The sequence below is a fragment of the Microtus ochrogaster genome, linkage group LG2, assembly GCF_000317375.1.
Source record: "Microtus ochrogaster isolate Prairie Vole_2 linkage group LG2, MicOch1.0, whole genome shotgun sequence".
Taxonomy (NCBI): domain Eukaryota; kingdom Metazoa; phylum Chordata; class Mammalia; order Rodentia; family Cricetidae; genus Microtus; species Microtus ochrogaster.
The window spans coordinates 40771945-40789177 of record NC_022028.1 but is presented as its reverse complement, the minus strand read 5'-3'; the positions used below and the strand labels follow the sequence as shown (position 1 = coordinate 40789177).

Genomic DNA, 17233 nt, shown 5'->3' with positions numbered 1-17233 from the left:
AGAGAGAGAGAGAGAGAGAGAGAGAGAGAGAGAGAGAGAGAGAGAGAGAAAACTTTTATAAAAAATGATTCTAAGGAAATTCAGGGAAATGATACCCAGAGGAAAAAATGACCTTTTAATTGGAAAATCATCCTTATCTATACAAATCTTCTATTTAAGACTATTCATGAGAACAGTGAAATTCAAGGAAAACAGTGAGGAAAGGCAAGTTCTGGAGAGGCGGCTTGTTTGTCTTGAGCAAGATAAAGCTGGGAAGAGATGAGACCAAAGACAGAAAGACAAGCAATGGTACACCCCATTCCTCAGCTCTGCACCCCACTTCCCAGACAGGGCAGCGAGTTAGACCACACTGGTCACACACATACTCCAGAGGTTTCTGCTACATACTCAACAGACAGCTGTGGGAGATAAACCCTCTCATGGAACAGAGTGTTCTCTACCTCACTGTCATGGGTACGTAGAGAAGAGAGGAACACAAACACAGGCTAAGCACGGTCCCTGTGATCAGACAGCTAGCCACTGGGCGGGGGGGAGGGGGGTCTCCCTCTAGGAGAAGAGAACCAGCCTGGCTTTGTGTGGCAGGAGGATGGTGGTCTAGCATTCGCTTTGAGAGTCTGTAAATTCCATTTTCTGTTATCAGTTACCGAGGCTCCAATTCTACACTTTCCCATCTTAAACTTAATGGAGATAAAATCAAAATACGTTAAACTTTCAATGTTTATCTGTAGCATATTTCATTTCATCAGTTCTGACATCTCTATTCCCCCTAAAACCATGATCACAATTAAAGACAACATTTCCATTACTCCTGAATTCCCTCGTATAGTTAGGTAACCCAGCCTTATGGTTTGAATAGGAAATGTGCCTCATAGGCGCGCTTGTGTTTGAGCCCTTGGTCCCCAGCCGGTGATGCTGTCTTGGAAGGAGATGGAGCCTCAGGGGAGGAAGTGGGGTCTCTGGGGGTAGGGATTTGAAGTTCCTATAGCTAGGCCCTACTTTCTGTTTGCTTTTTGCTTCCTGTGAGCAGCTGCCCAATACTCCCACGTTTCTCATGATGCTTCACCGTGGTGGGTTGCATCTTTTCGTGAACTGCAAGCCAAATTAAACTCTTCCTTCCTTGAGACACTTCTGTCAGCTTGTTTGTCTCAGCGGTGAAAGACAGAACCAACCCATCATCTCCATGCAAGCAGCCTATATTTTCTAGAACTTTGTCTGAATGGAGCCACACACTATGTGTGCTCTGCTGCCCAGTGCCCATTCATCTGAAGTTCTCACTCTCACTGTCCCTTCTGTTGAGGTTTGGTCAAGTAAAACACTACCGTTCCTGAGGAGTGGTCACCTGTGTGTGGCCGAGGGCCACCTGCTTCATGACCATCGGAAGACAGGCCGGCACTGGCTGGTTGATCTCATGCCAGATCTCTAACTCTAGAGCAAGTACCACATCGAGGTGCACCCAAACACGAACGCTAACACTCTCGTATAGCTTCCCCATGAGCACCAGCATCTAGGTTCACAGAACTAGGTTCACAGACTTAGTCTAAGGCCACAGCAACAGCCATTTCCTTGTGTTACAGAAGCTGTAGGACCTGGTGTCTTCAGGGCACAACCTGTGCTCACTTTCCTAGGCCCCTTAGTACTAACACACGGAGGCTATGCTTTGGGTAGCATTCCCGTGTCCGTTTGTAAAGCCTTCTGTCAGGGCTGGGGGCTGGAGAAGAGTGCAGGTCGCCTGTGTTGGGGACGAAAGGCAGGGAGGCACCAAAATACTCGGCCGTCTAGATAAATAGTATTTTTTTTCAAAAATTGAAAATCAACCCATGACAAGTAAGACAGCAGCATTTTAAGCAAAGGCAAGATCAGTGAGCTTGAGGCGGGAGAGAAAAAAAAAAATCAAGCCAATGATGGCTCTATCTTTAAAGTTATTTACATTTGCACTCCAAGGTATTCACTCGTTTTTATCTGGTCTTGACCTCAGCCAACCTTCTCCTGGCGTGTCTGTGGTAGAAGAGGCTGTTTGTCACCCTGAAATCATCTGGAATGTTCCCGGATGGGCCAGGCAAACTGAAAAGACTCTAACAGATGCACTCATTGTTTCTTACTTTTCTCTTGTTATTGGCCATAAGCTCAGGCAAAGACACAAACACCAGGCGACCAGAGTTTTGAATATTTTAAAGGGGCCTCCATAAAGCACTGGAAACTAAGTGTAGCCGTGACATATCTGATTTCGTGGACTTTTAACACAAAACCCAAACCATCTTATCTAAACAGACACGCAGAAGCCACAGCCCTGATTAAAGTAACACGCACTGTACTCCTTGTCGGGGCAAACAGTGCTGGAGAGAAATCTTTATAAGACTATAGCATGCCTTAAACAAGTCCAATTAGACTGTAGATATGCACAGAACTGCTGGCAAGGAGGGCAATTGTGCTGGTTCTGCATTGTTCAGTTGACTGCTTTGGAAGGAAAATATTCCTTTCTCCCCAGTTACCCAGAATTTCCATTTGCTCTCAAGATGCTTTTATGAGGCCTGGGAAGATGGCTCAGTGGCTAAAGTGCTTGCCACAAAAAGCAAAGAACCCATGTAAGTGCCACATGGGTCACATGGGTGTGGTGGCTCAACTGTAATCCCAGCACTTAAGAAGCAGAGATCGGGGGTCCCCAGAGTAAGTTGGCTAGCAGGAAGAGCCGTGTTGGGGAGCTCTGGATTTGACTGAGAGACCCTGCCTCAAAGAATAAGGCAAAAATGATTGCAGGACATTCCCACCACCACCCTCCACAGGTATGCACACACGTGTGCTCATGCATCTGCATACACATGTACACACACACACACATACGCATGTAGGCACACCATATATATATATTTAAGTTTTGGGTATGTCATCTCTACTCACAGTGAAAAGGTTCATGCTTGGTTGCTTAGGGATGCATTCAAAGCGTTGGATTATTTGCTGAGGGTTAAGGAAATTACCAGAAGCCCTGCAACACCACAGAGGGGAGATGGGAAATGCTAGTTTTTCACTCTTCCAGCAGAGAGTGTGAGAGGGATGAGACCAGAAGGGAGTGTCATGTATGCCTGCCACCTAGTACCGCTGCTAGCCACACTAGCCACAAGTGTGGCAGGATGTGGGCTTTGCAGCTCACTAGCAACACGGCTAGCCATGAGTGAGGCGGCATGGCAGGACGTGAACTTTGCAGTTCACCAGACCAGGAAGGAAAGCTCAGTCCAGCTCTGTCTCAGCCGCCTGACCTTGGCCCTTCCTGTAGCTGCTTCCTCAACTGTGAAATGATTTTACTTCAGGAGGTCACCAAGACAACAACAAGGGGGGATAGGATATGGAGGGTGCGGGGCAGGAACTCAGACGGCCTCCCGGGCTGCTTAGCTCTCATGTTGTAGTTGCTGCTGACATCTTTAGCACCCTACAAAGGTTTTTTTTGGTGTCTAACCCAGGAGCAGATCAGTCAAGGAAACAGTGACATTGTAACGGTGTACAGGAGCTTGGCTCAGAGGAGAGGGATTGAGCATCCCGTGTGTCCTTCTAAAGTCACAGCCCATCCCATTTGCCAACTTTTTTAGGGTGCCCAGGATCAAAGTGTGACCGGTCATTCTCAGAGATGAGTGATATTCTTTTAAGAAAAGGCTCTTTCTTGGGGAAAAAAAAAGCTGATGAAGAACCAGAGAAGAGCTTTAAAAGTTCATCCAAAGGTGGATGGTGCATGGCGGTCTAGGACCCAACCAGTTGTTGTGCCAGCATGGGTAACTTGCCTTCCTGAGGACAAAGGATCCAGATGGGAAACTATGGACAGGGACTCTAGTCTTAAGCCTTTGCACAAACACGGAAGAACAAACAGAAACTCTGCTCCCCAATGAGGGGTCATTTTCAGCTGCATCCTATCTAAAATGAGGTGGAGGTGCACATCAGTTGGCGAGGCGGGAGAGCCCCAAGTCCTGGAGAGCTGCAGGAGAGGCAGCACCTTGAAACTCAGGACCGGGAAACAGGTGAGGGAGTTGTCACCTGTAGTGTAGGGACCATCTGCCTTTTAGGGTCCCTCACGGGATGCGCTGCACAATGTTGGCTGAGCTCCTGCCATGTTGGCTGAGATCTGGGAAGACCTTTGATACACTGGGGCTATTTTTCTGGTAGGCAGAGTGGAGATGGAGGTTAAACAGTCTCCAGGAAGCCACAGACAGAGAGAGAGAGAGAGCAATGGTGTTCTGCATACAGTTAGACCATGTTAGAAAGTTTTCAAATCCAAGTTGGCCAACTGCCTGCCATTGATTTCTACTGGATCTGCTGGAATGCTCCAGAAAACAGACCATTGTGAAACTCCTTTGCATCCAGAAGCAGAGAAAGCCAGCATTGAGGCCCAAGACATCTTGACAGGAGTCTGGTTTCTCTCACTGTCACCCTAGGAATCCAGTGAATTACTTTAACAAGGTTATAAATGCCTTGGGATGTACCCTGAGTACCTCAAAGTTTAGGACAGTTGGTCACTATTGAGTGGCCCACACCAAGGACAGTAAAAATAAGTAAAACAAAAACAAACAAAACAAAACAAAAAAAACAGGCATGGGGCCTGGAATATGGCTCAGTGCTCAAGAACACTTCTCGTTCTTGCAGAGGACCTAGGTTTGGCTCTTGGCATCCGTGTAGCTGCTCACAATAGTTTGTAACTCCAGTTCCGGGGGGATCTGGACACCCTCTTCTGACCTCTTAGGGCTCCTGCACACGTGTGGCGCACCTCCATACATTCCGGCATGTGCACATGCAGACACGCATACACGCACACACACCCAGAACAGGGTTTCCACACCAAAGTGGTTACTTGAAACTGCAATTGTGCTCTTCTTTCTCCACAAATGATAAAAAGGGGAAGCCATCGTGAAGCTAAATGACTTTCTCAGAGCAATGAAAAGAGGTAGCTGAAGCTACCACAGACTAAAAGGAACTCCTACCACTACCAAGGTTTTTTTTTTTTTTTAAGTGTAGATTACTGGGCCTTGGATTAATAAATATAGCACCGCACATTCAGCGTTTCCAGAACAAAGCTGATGGCTGAGATGGGGGTAGTTAGTTCTCAGTTCTAGTCTCTCCTTTGTATGGGTCTGTGGCAGCAGGCCTGGAGGCCGTGGGCATGGGAAGGGCCAAGGTGAAAACAGGCAGGCAGTAGGAAGTTCCTCACAGGAACCAAGGCTCCCGGAGACAGCCTGTTGCCTGGGGGGAGGGGGGGGGAAGCACTTGCTGTCGCCACGTCAGTGAGGTCAGTGCAAGTGACAGAAACTTAGGGCAAGGACACAGAGCAAGCAGTGAACCCTAAGCCCATGGAGTCCCAGGAAAGAGCAGTTTGCTTTGTTGGGAGTGAGGAAACAGGCGACTCTAGCACTGTCATGGGGCAGGACAAGGTCTGTTGTACATTGTGAACTTGTGGGGCTGTTAAAGTCTCACGGGAGCAAAACAGCTCCCATTGAGACTCTGCAACTTCTGCGAAGCGGGCCACATCACACTGTGTCTCAAACACAGATGTTTCCAGTGGCAACACAGCGCCGTGCTGCCGAAGCATCGTCTAGTCGACCTGGAACACTTCAATGAGGGTATCTGTCCCTCTCCCTACAAGGCACTGTCTCAGGCTACGAGTTCTTCCCACCAATCACACCCAGATTTCCTTTGTTCAAAATGCTTCATTCTCATCTGATGTGTCTTAATGTCCCAGATGTAAACCTGAGTGTCTGGGAAGTGCAAGCAGGTTTATTTATTAGTTTTTATGTGTAGAGCAATGTGAGGTCAAAGAAACAAGCAAAGCCCCCCAAAAGGCAAAAAGACAAAAACCCACAACAAAAACCCCCAAGTGATAAAAAACATTACTGAGAAAACAAACAAACAAACAAACAAACAGGACTCTAAACCGAACCCAAACCAAATCCAAACAACGTCAAAACTTTTAGGACATTCAAAGGAAGGAGTCTATTTTGCCAGCTACTAAGTTGAAAGTTCTGCTGCTGACGGGACATTAAAATCATGGTTTCTGACTGTGAATGCAGAGGTGCTAGGCTGCTTGAAGCACTGAGAGAAATTGTTCTGACTGCTTAGCCCCAAACAAGCCATTCGCACCATCCACTCTCAGGTCCGTAGATCGTTTTGAAAGAGGGGCGCAGAAAGAGCATAATAGCAGGCTGGGCTAGGGAGGCAATTCAGTCAGTCAATGCTCTTCATGCCTCTAAGCCTGATGACCCGAGTTCAATCCTCAGAACTCACATGGTATAGGAGGAGAGAACCAACCCCCAAGTCTCCACAGGTACGTGGTGACATGCATGTGCCTGCATACATACGTTGGCGCTGGGCCTACACTAGGGTCAGACATGGAGGGGGAAGGTGATCAGAGTCTCGCTCCTCGTATGTTGACCCATGGTAAGGTAGATGGCCCTGGCTAAACTCAGTGGGTCACAAAACACACAAGCCATGGCTCTGGGAAAGAGAATTAAAAGAAGGAGGGAGGTTGACAGGAATTGCAGAAGGATAAAAGACCGTGTGGGGATGAGAATAATCAGAACACTTTATATGTATAAATATTGTCAAAGAACAAACTTAATGGAAATTTATGTTTGCTTCCATACCTTTCTTTTTGAGTCTCCTTTGGTCTAAACTACAGATTCCCTGCCCCTCCCTGCAATTACGTGAACTTCCCAGGAGCAAGGCAAATGCTCCCAGCAATTTGTCCATTATTTCAGACACACCTATACAGTCAGGAGGCCTGGAATACTACTACTCAGGATGCTGAGGCAGGGGGATGAAGCATTCAAGGCCAACATGGGTTATAGAGTGTGACTCTGTCTCAAGAAAGAAACAACACAGTGGCTCAGCTGATAAAGGCACTGGTTGCCAAGTCCCATGACTGGAGTTTGATGCCTTCGACCTACATAGCGGGAAGAGATAACCGAGACTAGCCTAGCATGCCCTGATCTCCACGATTTGCCCTGTTGTGCGCGCGTACACACAGTTAACTCATTAATACAATGCAATTTAGAAAGGAAATAAAGTCGGAGAATGCTAGGATATCGCTGCTGTTTTACGGTCTGATTAAAACTGAAGAAAACATTCCACATTCCACACAAAATGGACCTGTCTTGTGCCACCAGGGGAAAAGCGAGGTGCACCCTTGTGGGCGTGGCTTACTAGAGCTCTTCCAGGGCTGAAGAGTGGGAAATCTTTCAGAAGGTCACCTTTAGCCCTAGGATGGAGGATGCAATCCGGCCCTCCAAGGTCACGTGGTGCTGGAGGTTAGGAAAGGATGACCAAACAGCGCTACTCGGTCCTATCTTAAAGTGACATGGGTCAATTTACAATGATGGGGGAAGAGTCGCCCTGGGTCCAGATACCTGTGATGAGTTCTCAGAGTGACCTTACAGATGGCCACAAGAAGACGGTGCTGAAACACCTAAGGCCCTTTGACTCTGGTCCTACTCATGTAAGTGTCCTTCTGGATTTATCTTCCCTTTACCGGGTTTCTCCTTCCCTCTCTGAATGAAAAAAAAAAATAGACAAGATTGCTTCCGTTCATTTTGGAATCATGCCCTGAGAAGGGCTTTTCAGATGCTTTTCCTTCTTTTATGAGCGACCTTTAACTGAAAGTAAGAAATGCTTTTCAGGTAACACCTAAAAGGAAGCCAATGCTGTGGAAGGAGGCAGAAGGTAAGGCGACTCTGAACTGGAGGACCAGACGGATACTTGGGTCGCAAACTGCCCGGCTTCGTAGCTGGGTGTTTCAAAACCGAGGACTTGCTGATCCTCGGTACCAGGAGACAATGCTGTCCCTTTCATTTCTTTCCTAGGCACGGCTGAGAGCCCGGCACACTGCAAGGCTGCATGGTCTGCCTGTTGTTGCTTTCCTAACCCGCTGAGGATGGGGATAGGGAACTGGGTGCAACCACGGGCTTCCCTGGCCCTGTTTTACCTGCCGTATGCGAAACGCCTGTCTTTGTGATGATCTCCGAAAGTGTCCCAAAGCCGGAGAGAAATGCTCACTTCGTCGACGACATCCCTGGATCGCTCCAGGACCTGTGGGGGAGGGGAGGAAGAAGAGTGTGAGAGAGGGGGCATGGAAGGGAGGGAGTATGGCAGGGGAGTGTGGAGGGTCTGGGGGGTTGAGGTGGTATGCTCAAGTGTTCTTCCATAGGGGTGTTCCTCAGGCCCTTTCACCATCACGTGGGACACGAGACAACTCCTAGCTCACCTTCCCCATCATGTGACTTAGGCTTCCTTTGGTGTACCATACTTTGCTTTTTTTTTTTTTTTTCCTGGTACCAAACAGGTCACTTCTATTTTTGATGAGCAATATAGCCAGTTGCCTCCTTTATTTTTTTAATCAGACTAATAAATACCAAACAGGAGTGATGGCCTATGCATTATTTTAAAGTTTCCTTCCTTTCCTGTCTTCCTTCCTGTCTTTTTTCCTTCCTTCCTTCCTTCCTTCCTTCCTTCCTTCCTTCCTTCCTTCCTTCCTTCCTTCCTTCCTTCCTTCCTTCCTTCCTTCCTTCCTTCCTGTCTTCCTTCATTCCTTCCTTCCTTTTTCCCCCCCTCTAGCCCAAGTTAGCCTTAATTTCCCCATCTTCCTGCCTTGGCTTCTTGAACACTGGGATCAGAGGCCTGGGCCACCATGCCAGGCAAATTACTATTCGATCCAGCTTTCTGTTTGTTCTTGAGGCAGGGTCTCAAGCAGTTCAGGCTGGCCTGGAGCCGGCTATGTAGCCGAGGCTAACCCTATGTGCCTTACCTCCTGGCAGACACGATACTGGTCAATGGCCCACACGGTGGGCACGTGGGTGGCCAGCAGCTGGTACTGGGTCAGCGTGGTGTTGCACGCCCGGGCGCAGATCAGGCGAGTCTTCCCCACCGCGTTGTCGCCCACGACCACGCACTTAATGGTTTCGACGTTGGGTCTTTCGTAGTCCATGTCAGTGTCCATTTAGAAAGCTCTGGAAGAAGACGGCAGACGCCGCGTTAGAGAGGCCGGGGGCTTTCCACGGCCGCCCACAACGGTTTGGCTCTGTTCCGCCACGTCCTTGGAGGTGCCTGAGCACCGGCACGGAGTTTGGAAGTGAAACTTAAGCTTTCTTTTTATATCTCACGCTAGAACAAAAACACCACACTGTTATTTTGACCCTGAACGGTTTATTCCGGTGAGCGTGTTATTTTCTCCTTGGTTTTCTCTAAACATAATCTGCCGACTGCCGACCCGTCCAGGCATTGCTGGCACACAGACATAGCCCCCAGCCACGCCTGTTGACCAGCTAGTGAGCCTGGTCGCTTACAGGGTTGAGCTTTGATGCCTGGCCCTTGGCTGCCCAAGAAATACTCTTCATTTACCCTGCCACAGTCTTTAAACTATGCAGGGTCTGGCACGGACGTGTCCCATGCAAGTTCATAACAGCTATGGTGGCCTGGAAGAGAACCAAAGCATGGGCTGAAAAAACTGCCCCATGTGAGCGAACAGGAAGATCCAGGTTCGAATTATGACACACTAATGAGATGAACGCATTATCTGTTCATTCACTAGTTATACTAGTTATAGTCACCATCCGGATTGACACGACAAAGTATTCCCCAGAGAGCTCACCAAAGCTAGCTATACAAAAGCATTCCCCCTCCCTCGCTCAGTGTTCTCATCAAGGAATCTGGAACATAGGGTCAAGGCGGACACTACCAAGAGGACAAAGCATGTGAGACCTTCCTGAAATACCAGGGAGGTTAAAAGATAGTTGCAGACCTAGCGTGGTGGCTCACACTCCTAACCCTGGCTTTTGTCTGCTGAGGGAGGAAGCGTGTAAGCTCCACTCTAGCCTGGGCTACGTATCAATATCAACAAAACAAAACACACAAACATACCAAGAGATCAGAGTCTCAAGAGAAAGAGGAAGAGAAACTGCTGTTACGGTCATGCTTTCTGGAACCAGGCCCTCCACCCAACAGAAAGTGATCGCCTGGCTGCGGCCAGCCTACAGGATGCTGTCAGATTTCGATGACTCATCACTGGCCCCTCCAGGAGGTCTAACCTGAGTAAATTGGTCAGGTGGTCATTTTGAGAGTTGGTAATGACTTTACGAATGTCTAGAGGAAAGAGCCTTATACCTAACTGGGAGCCAGGCGAGCTGAACTCAAGTGACTTGAGGAGAGCCATCCTCTGGATGCAAAGACAGTGGTGCAGAGTTCCGGCCAGGGCAGAGGCCGCCTTCTCACAGCCAGGCCTTGCCCGAAGGTGAAGGCGTTCTGAAGCGACACAGCGGCTTGTCACAGGCAGCTGTGCAGTCTGAGGGTGGGGGCAGATGTGTGGTTTGGTTAGGCTTTGACCTGTGATTTGGGTAGCACGAAGATGCTGAAAATAGCCAGCAGTACCCCATTTGGCTGTGTGTGTGTGTGTGTGTGTGTGTGTGTGTGTGTTTAAAAACATCTTGGTACAAAAACAAACGTCTAATCCTGATGGTCAGGGTCAGCCAGGTGTGGTGGCTCCTGCAATTGTTCTCTTTAACACAAATTCTGTCTTATAATTCTACGATACAATATTTTTATTTCCTTGAGTAACCGACTGAGAACAGTGTGCTGGAAGCACAAATTTGGTATTGGATGAATGATTTTTTTTTCAATACTTCCCCTAGGGAATATCACCTATGTTAGAGACTAAAGCTAAAACTGGTAGATGTACCCAATGGCTAGGACAGACCCATGATCAAGAATTATGTGACCCCAGAGACTAAACTGATGTCCAACAGGGGGCCTGTATGGGCCTGATCTAGGCCTTCTACATATATGTGTTGATTGTATATCTTGGTCTCCTTGTGGGTCTCCTAACAGTGGGAGGAGGGGCTGTCTCTAGACTCCTTTGCCTGCTTGAGGGACATTTTCCTCTTGCTGGGTTGCCTTGCTTAGCCTTGTACCTGGTCTTACCATGTCTTGTTATGCCATGTTTGGCTGATATCTCTGAGAACCCTGTTCTTTTCTGAAGAGAAACAGAGGAGTGGTTCTGGGGGAGAGGGGAGGTTGCGGGGAGGACCAGAAGGAGAGGACGGAGGGGAAACTGTGGTCAGGATGTGATATTTGAGAGACGAATAAATTGAAAAAGGGAATTATATGACCCAATTCTCAAAGTGGTGAGAGTTAACAGTGGTGCCTCAGATGGAGCGAGTCTGAATCCTAGCTCCTCCTTCCTGACCCCCGACACTGGGTGGGGTTTACTTTCTGGGCTTCATTATTTTCATCTGTTTAGAGAGAATCGTGGCAACATCCATCTCCTCCAGCCAGTGACAGAGCTGAGTAGATGAGTTTGCGTTCCAGTGTAGTCTGTGACTCCATTTTGAGGAAGATGGGTGCTTTCAGAGGACTTCCAAACAGAGTGAGGCGGGAAGCCAGTTCAGAGGTAAACCCACAAAGTTAATAAGGGCAGAGATCTCCCCAAAAGAACAGGTTTTATAAGAGCTAACTCAAGGGTAACTCAACTGAGAACTGAAGAAAATCAACACAATACAAGGAATTGCTGACCTGACCCAATGGCTCAAAAAAGGAACCAAAAGGATAGTGCTTATTTGACAATATCCTGATGATATTGCCAAGGAGGGGGGTGGTGAGCCAGTACACTGGCTTCATTAAAGTGAGGCACACTGTTTTGAATGTTCTCAGTGGTAGGACAATCTGAGTCTTTGCTGGAAGACTTGATTGTTTAGAAAGACAAATTGTTTGGAAGAATACTTGAATTTAGGGACCTGCAAAATAAGACGTTAAAAATAGAGAATTGGTTTTCTTGTCCGTCAGCAAACTTACTCTAACATCAGATGCGGAAGAGGAGCTTCCACGTCCTGTGGATCAATAATACTTGGGGTGAAATAAACACCCATGGTGCTTTTACATGCCTTTGAGGTGGTCACAAACCCTTCACATTTCCTATTTAGGCTCCGTGGTTGTTTGGATAGAAATGCCCCCACAGACTCCTGTGTGTGAATGCTTGGTCCACAGAGAGCAGCACTATTAGGAGGTGTGGCCTTGTTAGAGGGAGTGTGTCGCTGGATATGAATTTGAGGGCTCATGTATGCTCAAGCTAGGCCTAGTGGGACAGTCTCCTTCTGCTGTCTGTGGATCAAGATGTAGAACTTTAAGCTACCTCTCTAGTACCATGTCTGCCTGCACACCACCACACTTCCTGCCATGATGATAATGGACTAACCTTCTGAAACTGTAAACCAGAGCCAATTAAATGTTTTTCTTTTTAAGAGTTGCTGTGGTCATGGTGTCTCTCCACCGCAATAGAAACCCCGACTAAGACAGGTTCTAACTATAAAAACTGTCCTCATTTTTAGGAAATGTTTATGACATATTTTAAAAGAGAAAGCAACTGGGTGTCAAAGGTGGATATAAGACCCATAGGGGTTCTAATCCCAGCAACCGACTTAAGATCAGAGCGTACTGATTGACAGTCACAGGAGGAAATAATGGATGGGGGGAGTAACCAGCAGGGTGGGGATTCACTGCTCACAGCAAACCCAGCTGCGGAGGTGGAGTTTGCAGTGAGTACTGCCGAGCTCCCTCACACCCGCACTATTTCATTCAGAGTAAACATTTCTTTTTCTGTGTATACAACAATCCAAAAATAACGCAAGAATTCAAAGCTACCGTCAGTGAGGCCAACTCAGGCCTTCCCAAAGTACCGGCAAATCAGTGCTCACAACTTACGCACGCATGCACGCACGCACCCACGCACGCAATCCTGGAAGTGATTGTAAGAACGAGCAGTTTCATCCTTCTCTGCCTGTAGCGGGCTCCAGTTCATTCACAGCTACCCGCGCACGGCTGAGTGCGTTCTTATGACTACCTGGGTGATCACCGTCTGCTCTCTGATCTTTAGTTACTTACAACAGGAGTGATAAATGTTCTCCCTTTGACAGAGTTAATACATTTCCCTGCCGTAAATCCTGCTCACCTGTGTGAGCACTCTTTTTGCCTTTAGATAAATATCCTAGGAGATGAGGAAGTCAGGAACGGGAGCTGTAGACCAGACCTCTTAGCTGCGTTTCCGATTTGAGCAAACTTGGAGGACACGGAAGCTGAGGGTTATAATATGCCTTGAAGCATCTACTCACCCTGTCTGGGTGTCAGAAATGGTGAATTTCTTTCATGACTGGCAAGTAAACAGGAAGATTTGGTGGCTAGGGATTGAAGAACGAGAGGAAGCGGCTCTGGGCGCTGCGTGTCCGTTGCTCACGAGATGGATGACCTACGTGCTGTGGTCATGGTCCTCATGCTCAGACACAAACATGCCATTGGTGGGGTCATCCCAGACTTTGCCTGCTGGTACTATCCTGATCTGGACCACAGGCCAGCCCTCTCTATCTGCCACCATCTCTACTCTGTAGCCACAAGATTAGGCGTTCTGTGCCCTGGCCTTGTAGCTTCCTCCCTTTGGTATCGAGGGTCCTTATCACACTCAGACCGTTCATCATCCCTTTGGCTGAGTTTTGGGTATTGCTGTCACCAGGAACACCTTGCTTCTCTAATCTCAAATGTCAGAATGCAACACTACTGTCTTTAAAGCTAGCCCCTCAGGATGTGAGACAGTACAGCAGCCCCCAGCAGCAAGGCCAATCCATTTCCCTTCCCCTTGAAGTCGGGTTAGCCTTGTTGTCATATGAGGTCAGGCTCCAGGGTCCTGCAGTTCCACAGCCATGCAGGAACCATCAACACAGTCCTGTGGTGGCTGTCCCCACGGTTATGCAGCTCTTCCAGCTTCACTGACCCTCTAGTCTTATGAATGCGCAAGGCGAGGCCAGCAGGGGAAGCATCTTATTGTTTTAAAGACAGCAAGCTTTGGGTTGGCTTGTTATATAGTAGCAGTGACCTGAAACACCCCTGTAAGGAGAATCCCCAGAACTCCGATGCCTGTGCCAATGTCACTGTTCTGCCAAAACACCTGACAGTAACCTCTTGAGCGAGAAGGGGCTGACTTTGAACCACAGTTTGAGAGTCCCATCAGTCATGGCAGGGATGGTAGAGGAAGCTGCGTGCAGTACACCCGCAGTCGAGAGAGAGAGAGAGAGAGAGAGAGAGAGAGAGAGGGAGAAATGGATGCTGGTCCTCAGCTCACTTTCTCCTTTCTAGTCTGTTTGAGACTCCAGCCCAGTGCTGCCTACATTTTCAGGCTGGTCTTTCGACATCAGCCGAATCTATACACAGCCATGCCCAGAGTGTGGTTCTAGACCCTTTCAGGTGGACAATCAATATAAATGGGCACACAAGCCTCCCTTGGATGCTGGATCTATTCCACACAGTGATGGTGGATCCTGACAACTTTCCTCTGTGCCACCACCCTCTGCCTCCCGTACAACATTTATCATATGCAGAGTAATAGCACCTGAAATCCATTTCCTAGTCCCTCTGCCTGTAATCTGCTCCACGGCATGGGGGCACTTAGAGTCACAGAAGGAAACAAAGTGGCTGGCTATCTGGACCCAATGTACTTTTGAGTGTGCTTTAAATGTGGAAGAAGCAAGTTGGAAAGATATGGAAATGCTTTTCTGCTGGTTTTGAAAAGGAAGGAGATGGGTCAGAGAGCTAGGGAAACAGGTGATCTCTAGAAACGAGAAAGGGTAAGGAGCCATTTTCTTTTCCAGCCTCCAGGAGGAACAAAACCCGCCAGTGCTTTAAGCTGAAGCACCTTTGACCTCCAGGGTTGAAGGTTAGCAAAGGTGTGTTGTTTCATGTCACATAGTGTTTGGTAATTTGTTCTTGACATCAGTGCTGCATGCTTTAGTCTCCCAATGGCTTCCTTGAATTCTAAGAGCTGTTTGGGACCTGACTAGACATTTTTACAGGTCTTACGCCTTCTTCCATCCTTCCCCCACTTCTTGCTCATCTGGAAAATTCTATTGATTCCTTAAAACTGTTTTCAGATATGGTTACTTCTAGAAGATTTCCCAGCTACCCTTCTTCTCCATGGACCAGTTTGCTCTGACTGACAGATGCTTGGAGCAGAGGTGTCTGAGTTTTACTTCTACTTTTTATTAAAGCTGACATCCCCCAAATGCCCATCTCATTTACCCAGTGATATCACACATCTATAGAGTCCAGTTGTGTGGTAATGTGCCTTATTCCTCTTCCATGAGCCATGCCTAATGGTGCCGTCTGGTCCAGAGTTCCTCTTCCATGAACCATGCCTAATGGTGCTGTCTAGTCCAGAGTTCCCCTCTTTGACTCTCTCTCTCTTCTCTCTCTCTCTCTCTCTCTCTCTCTCTCTCTCTCTCTCTCTCTCTCTCTCAGTCATGGTCAAAGCAGCAACTATGTTGGAATATGACCTCAGCTCCTCAGGTCTTTGGGAGTATGGGGCAAGGTCCTTAATTAAGTTGGAGCAACCACTATTGGGGTGTGCCACCTCCCCCGTCATCACTTCCTCTGTCTCTCTTGAATGTGTTTTTCTGATCAAGGCCCTGGGAGCAGTTTGATTGAGAGTGGACGCTGGAGCCCCATGCACGGCTAGCTTCCACAGCTGCAGTTTCTTGCTCCCACAAGAAACCAATAATCCCTAATGTAAGACATCATTTAGGTTGGCGATCAGCAAAGATAATGGCAGAACAAAGATTCTGGTATTTGAGGAGTCTGTCCTGAAGAAAAATTGAGAACTTACTACTACTGACAGGAACCAAAAAGAAATGGCAGAAATTGCACAATAGTGACTATAGACAGCCCAATTATTTCCATTTTTGCCGAGGGTGTCAGGCTACACAATTGCCAATGTGGGCAGGCAGGGTCTGATTTACATATAAGATTAAACATCTTCAGTGTCCTGGAGAGTGCTCCAGGGTTGGGGAAGGGGCAGTCAGGGTCAGGCCGGACCTTCCAGTCAAGCCCGCTCAGACTGGATCTCTGGAATAAAAGAAGTCTAAGTCAGCAGAACTGTCACACCCGTCCACGACAGTTTAAGTTTGATTAAATAACAGGATGCTCTGTAGAGGCCCGGGGTGCCAGGAAACCTGGAGCCGCCACTTGGGAATGAAGCAGTGCTTCGTGACACACCCTCTCGCGGCCCTTCCTCGAGTCCTGTGATAACAGCAAGGCCATGTTTTCTGTTGTTTCAAAACTCGAGGTCAGTGAGGTTTGAGCCAGCAACAGACATACACTCTCTTTTCTACCTCAGCTACACTCAAGTTGTCTCCACTGAAGAAAAGAGAAAGGATTAAAAAACTTAAAAGATGTGGCCTGAGAGTTGGCTCCCTGAGTAAAGGTACCTGGCTGCCGGGTCTGGTGACCCGAGTTCAATTCCTGGGATGTAGAGAGTGGAGGGAGAGAAGAAACTCAAACACTGTCCTCCGACCTTCACACTGGAGCCATGGCATGTACGTGTGCAAGTCTCTCTCTCTCTCTCTCTCTCTCTCTCTCTCTCTCTCTCTCTCTCTCTCACACACACACACACACACACACACACACTAAACAAATGTAATAAAAATGAAAACAAAAAAAATAACTTGAAAGATTATAAAGATGCTGGACTTGGTAGTGTGCACTTGTAAATTCTACCACTCGGGAAGCTGAGGCAGGGGGAATCTCGGCTTCGAGACCAGCCTAGGCTACACAGGGTACACAGGGAGCCCCTGGCCTACCCGCCAAGCATGAAACCGCCCCAGCTGGGTCGTGTGCTCCATTTTAGGCAGGCTGGCCTACTCTCTTCTACAAGCAGGCCACACAATGCTCCCTTGGATGGCTCTGCTTACGCACCACAGCTCATCCTTTTCCAACCTCCTCCTGGGCCAGCTACAGAAAGGCGTGCAGGCCTGTGGGTAGGTGGGAGGGGCTGGGTCAAGAGCAAGGAGTCAAACGCATACAGGTGTGCTGAGATCCTTGAAGACTGTGAAAGGCTACGAGAGAGAGAGAGAGAGAGAGAGAGAGAGACAGAGAGAGTGAGAGAGAGACAGAGAGACAGAGAGACAGAGAGACAGAGAGACTCTGAAGTGTAGACCTGCAGACCAGGCCTCTATAAAGAGGTTCCATTTTCTTGCTGTCTGGAGTTGAGAGGCTCCTAGGCATAAGGCAGCAATGTCAGGAGCTCTCTGTAGATGGAACCAAAAGAGGACAGTGTGTGTGTGATGATGGCAGGCAAGGCCACGTAATTTTTTTTTTCAGTGTGTGTGGTGATGACAGGCATAGGCCACGCCATTCCTTTTCAGTGTGTGTGTGGTGATGGGCAGGCATAGACCACGCCATT

The 17233-nt window shown here is 48.1% G+C and overlaps 1 protein-coding gene across 2 annotated transcripts in view; it reads right to left on the bottom strand.

Annotated features, from left to right (window-relative positions):
• Rhobtb1 (Rho related BTB domain containing 1) overlaps nucleotides 1–17233 on the bottom strand; it is a 66036-nt gene that overhangs the window by 31780 nt on the left and 17023 nt on the right. For both annotated transcript variants that reach the window (XM_005360152.2, XM_005360151.3), the window contains exons 3-4: nucleotides 8771–8972; nucleotides 7952–8055 (exon numbers count right to left, since the gene is read on the bottom strand). In XM_005360152.2, coding sequence (XP_005360209.1) covers nucleotides 7952–8055; nucleotides 8771–8962 — 296 coding nt within the window. In that variant the 5' untranslated portion in view covers nucleotides 8963–8972. The remainder of the gene's footprint in view (nucleotides 1–7951; nucleotides 8056–8770; nucleotides 8973–17233) is intronic.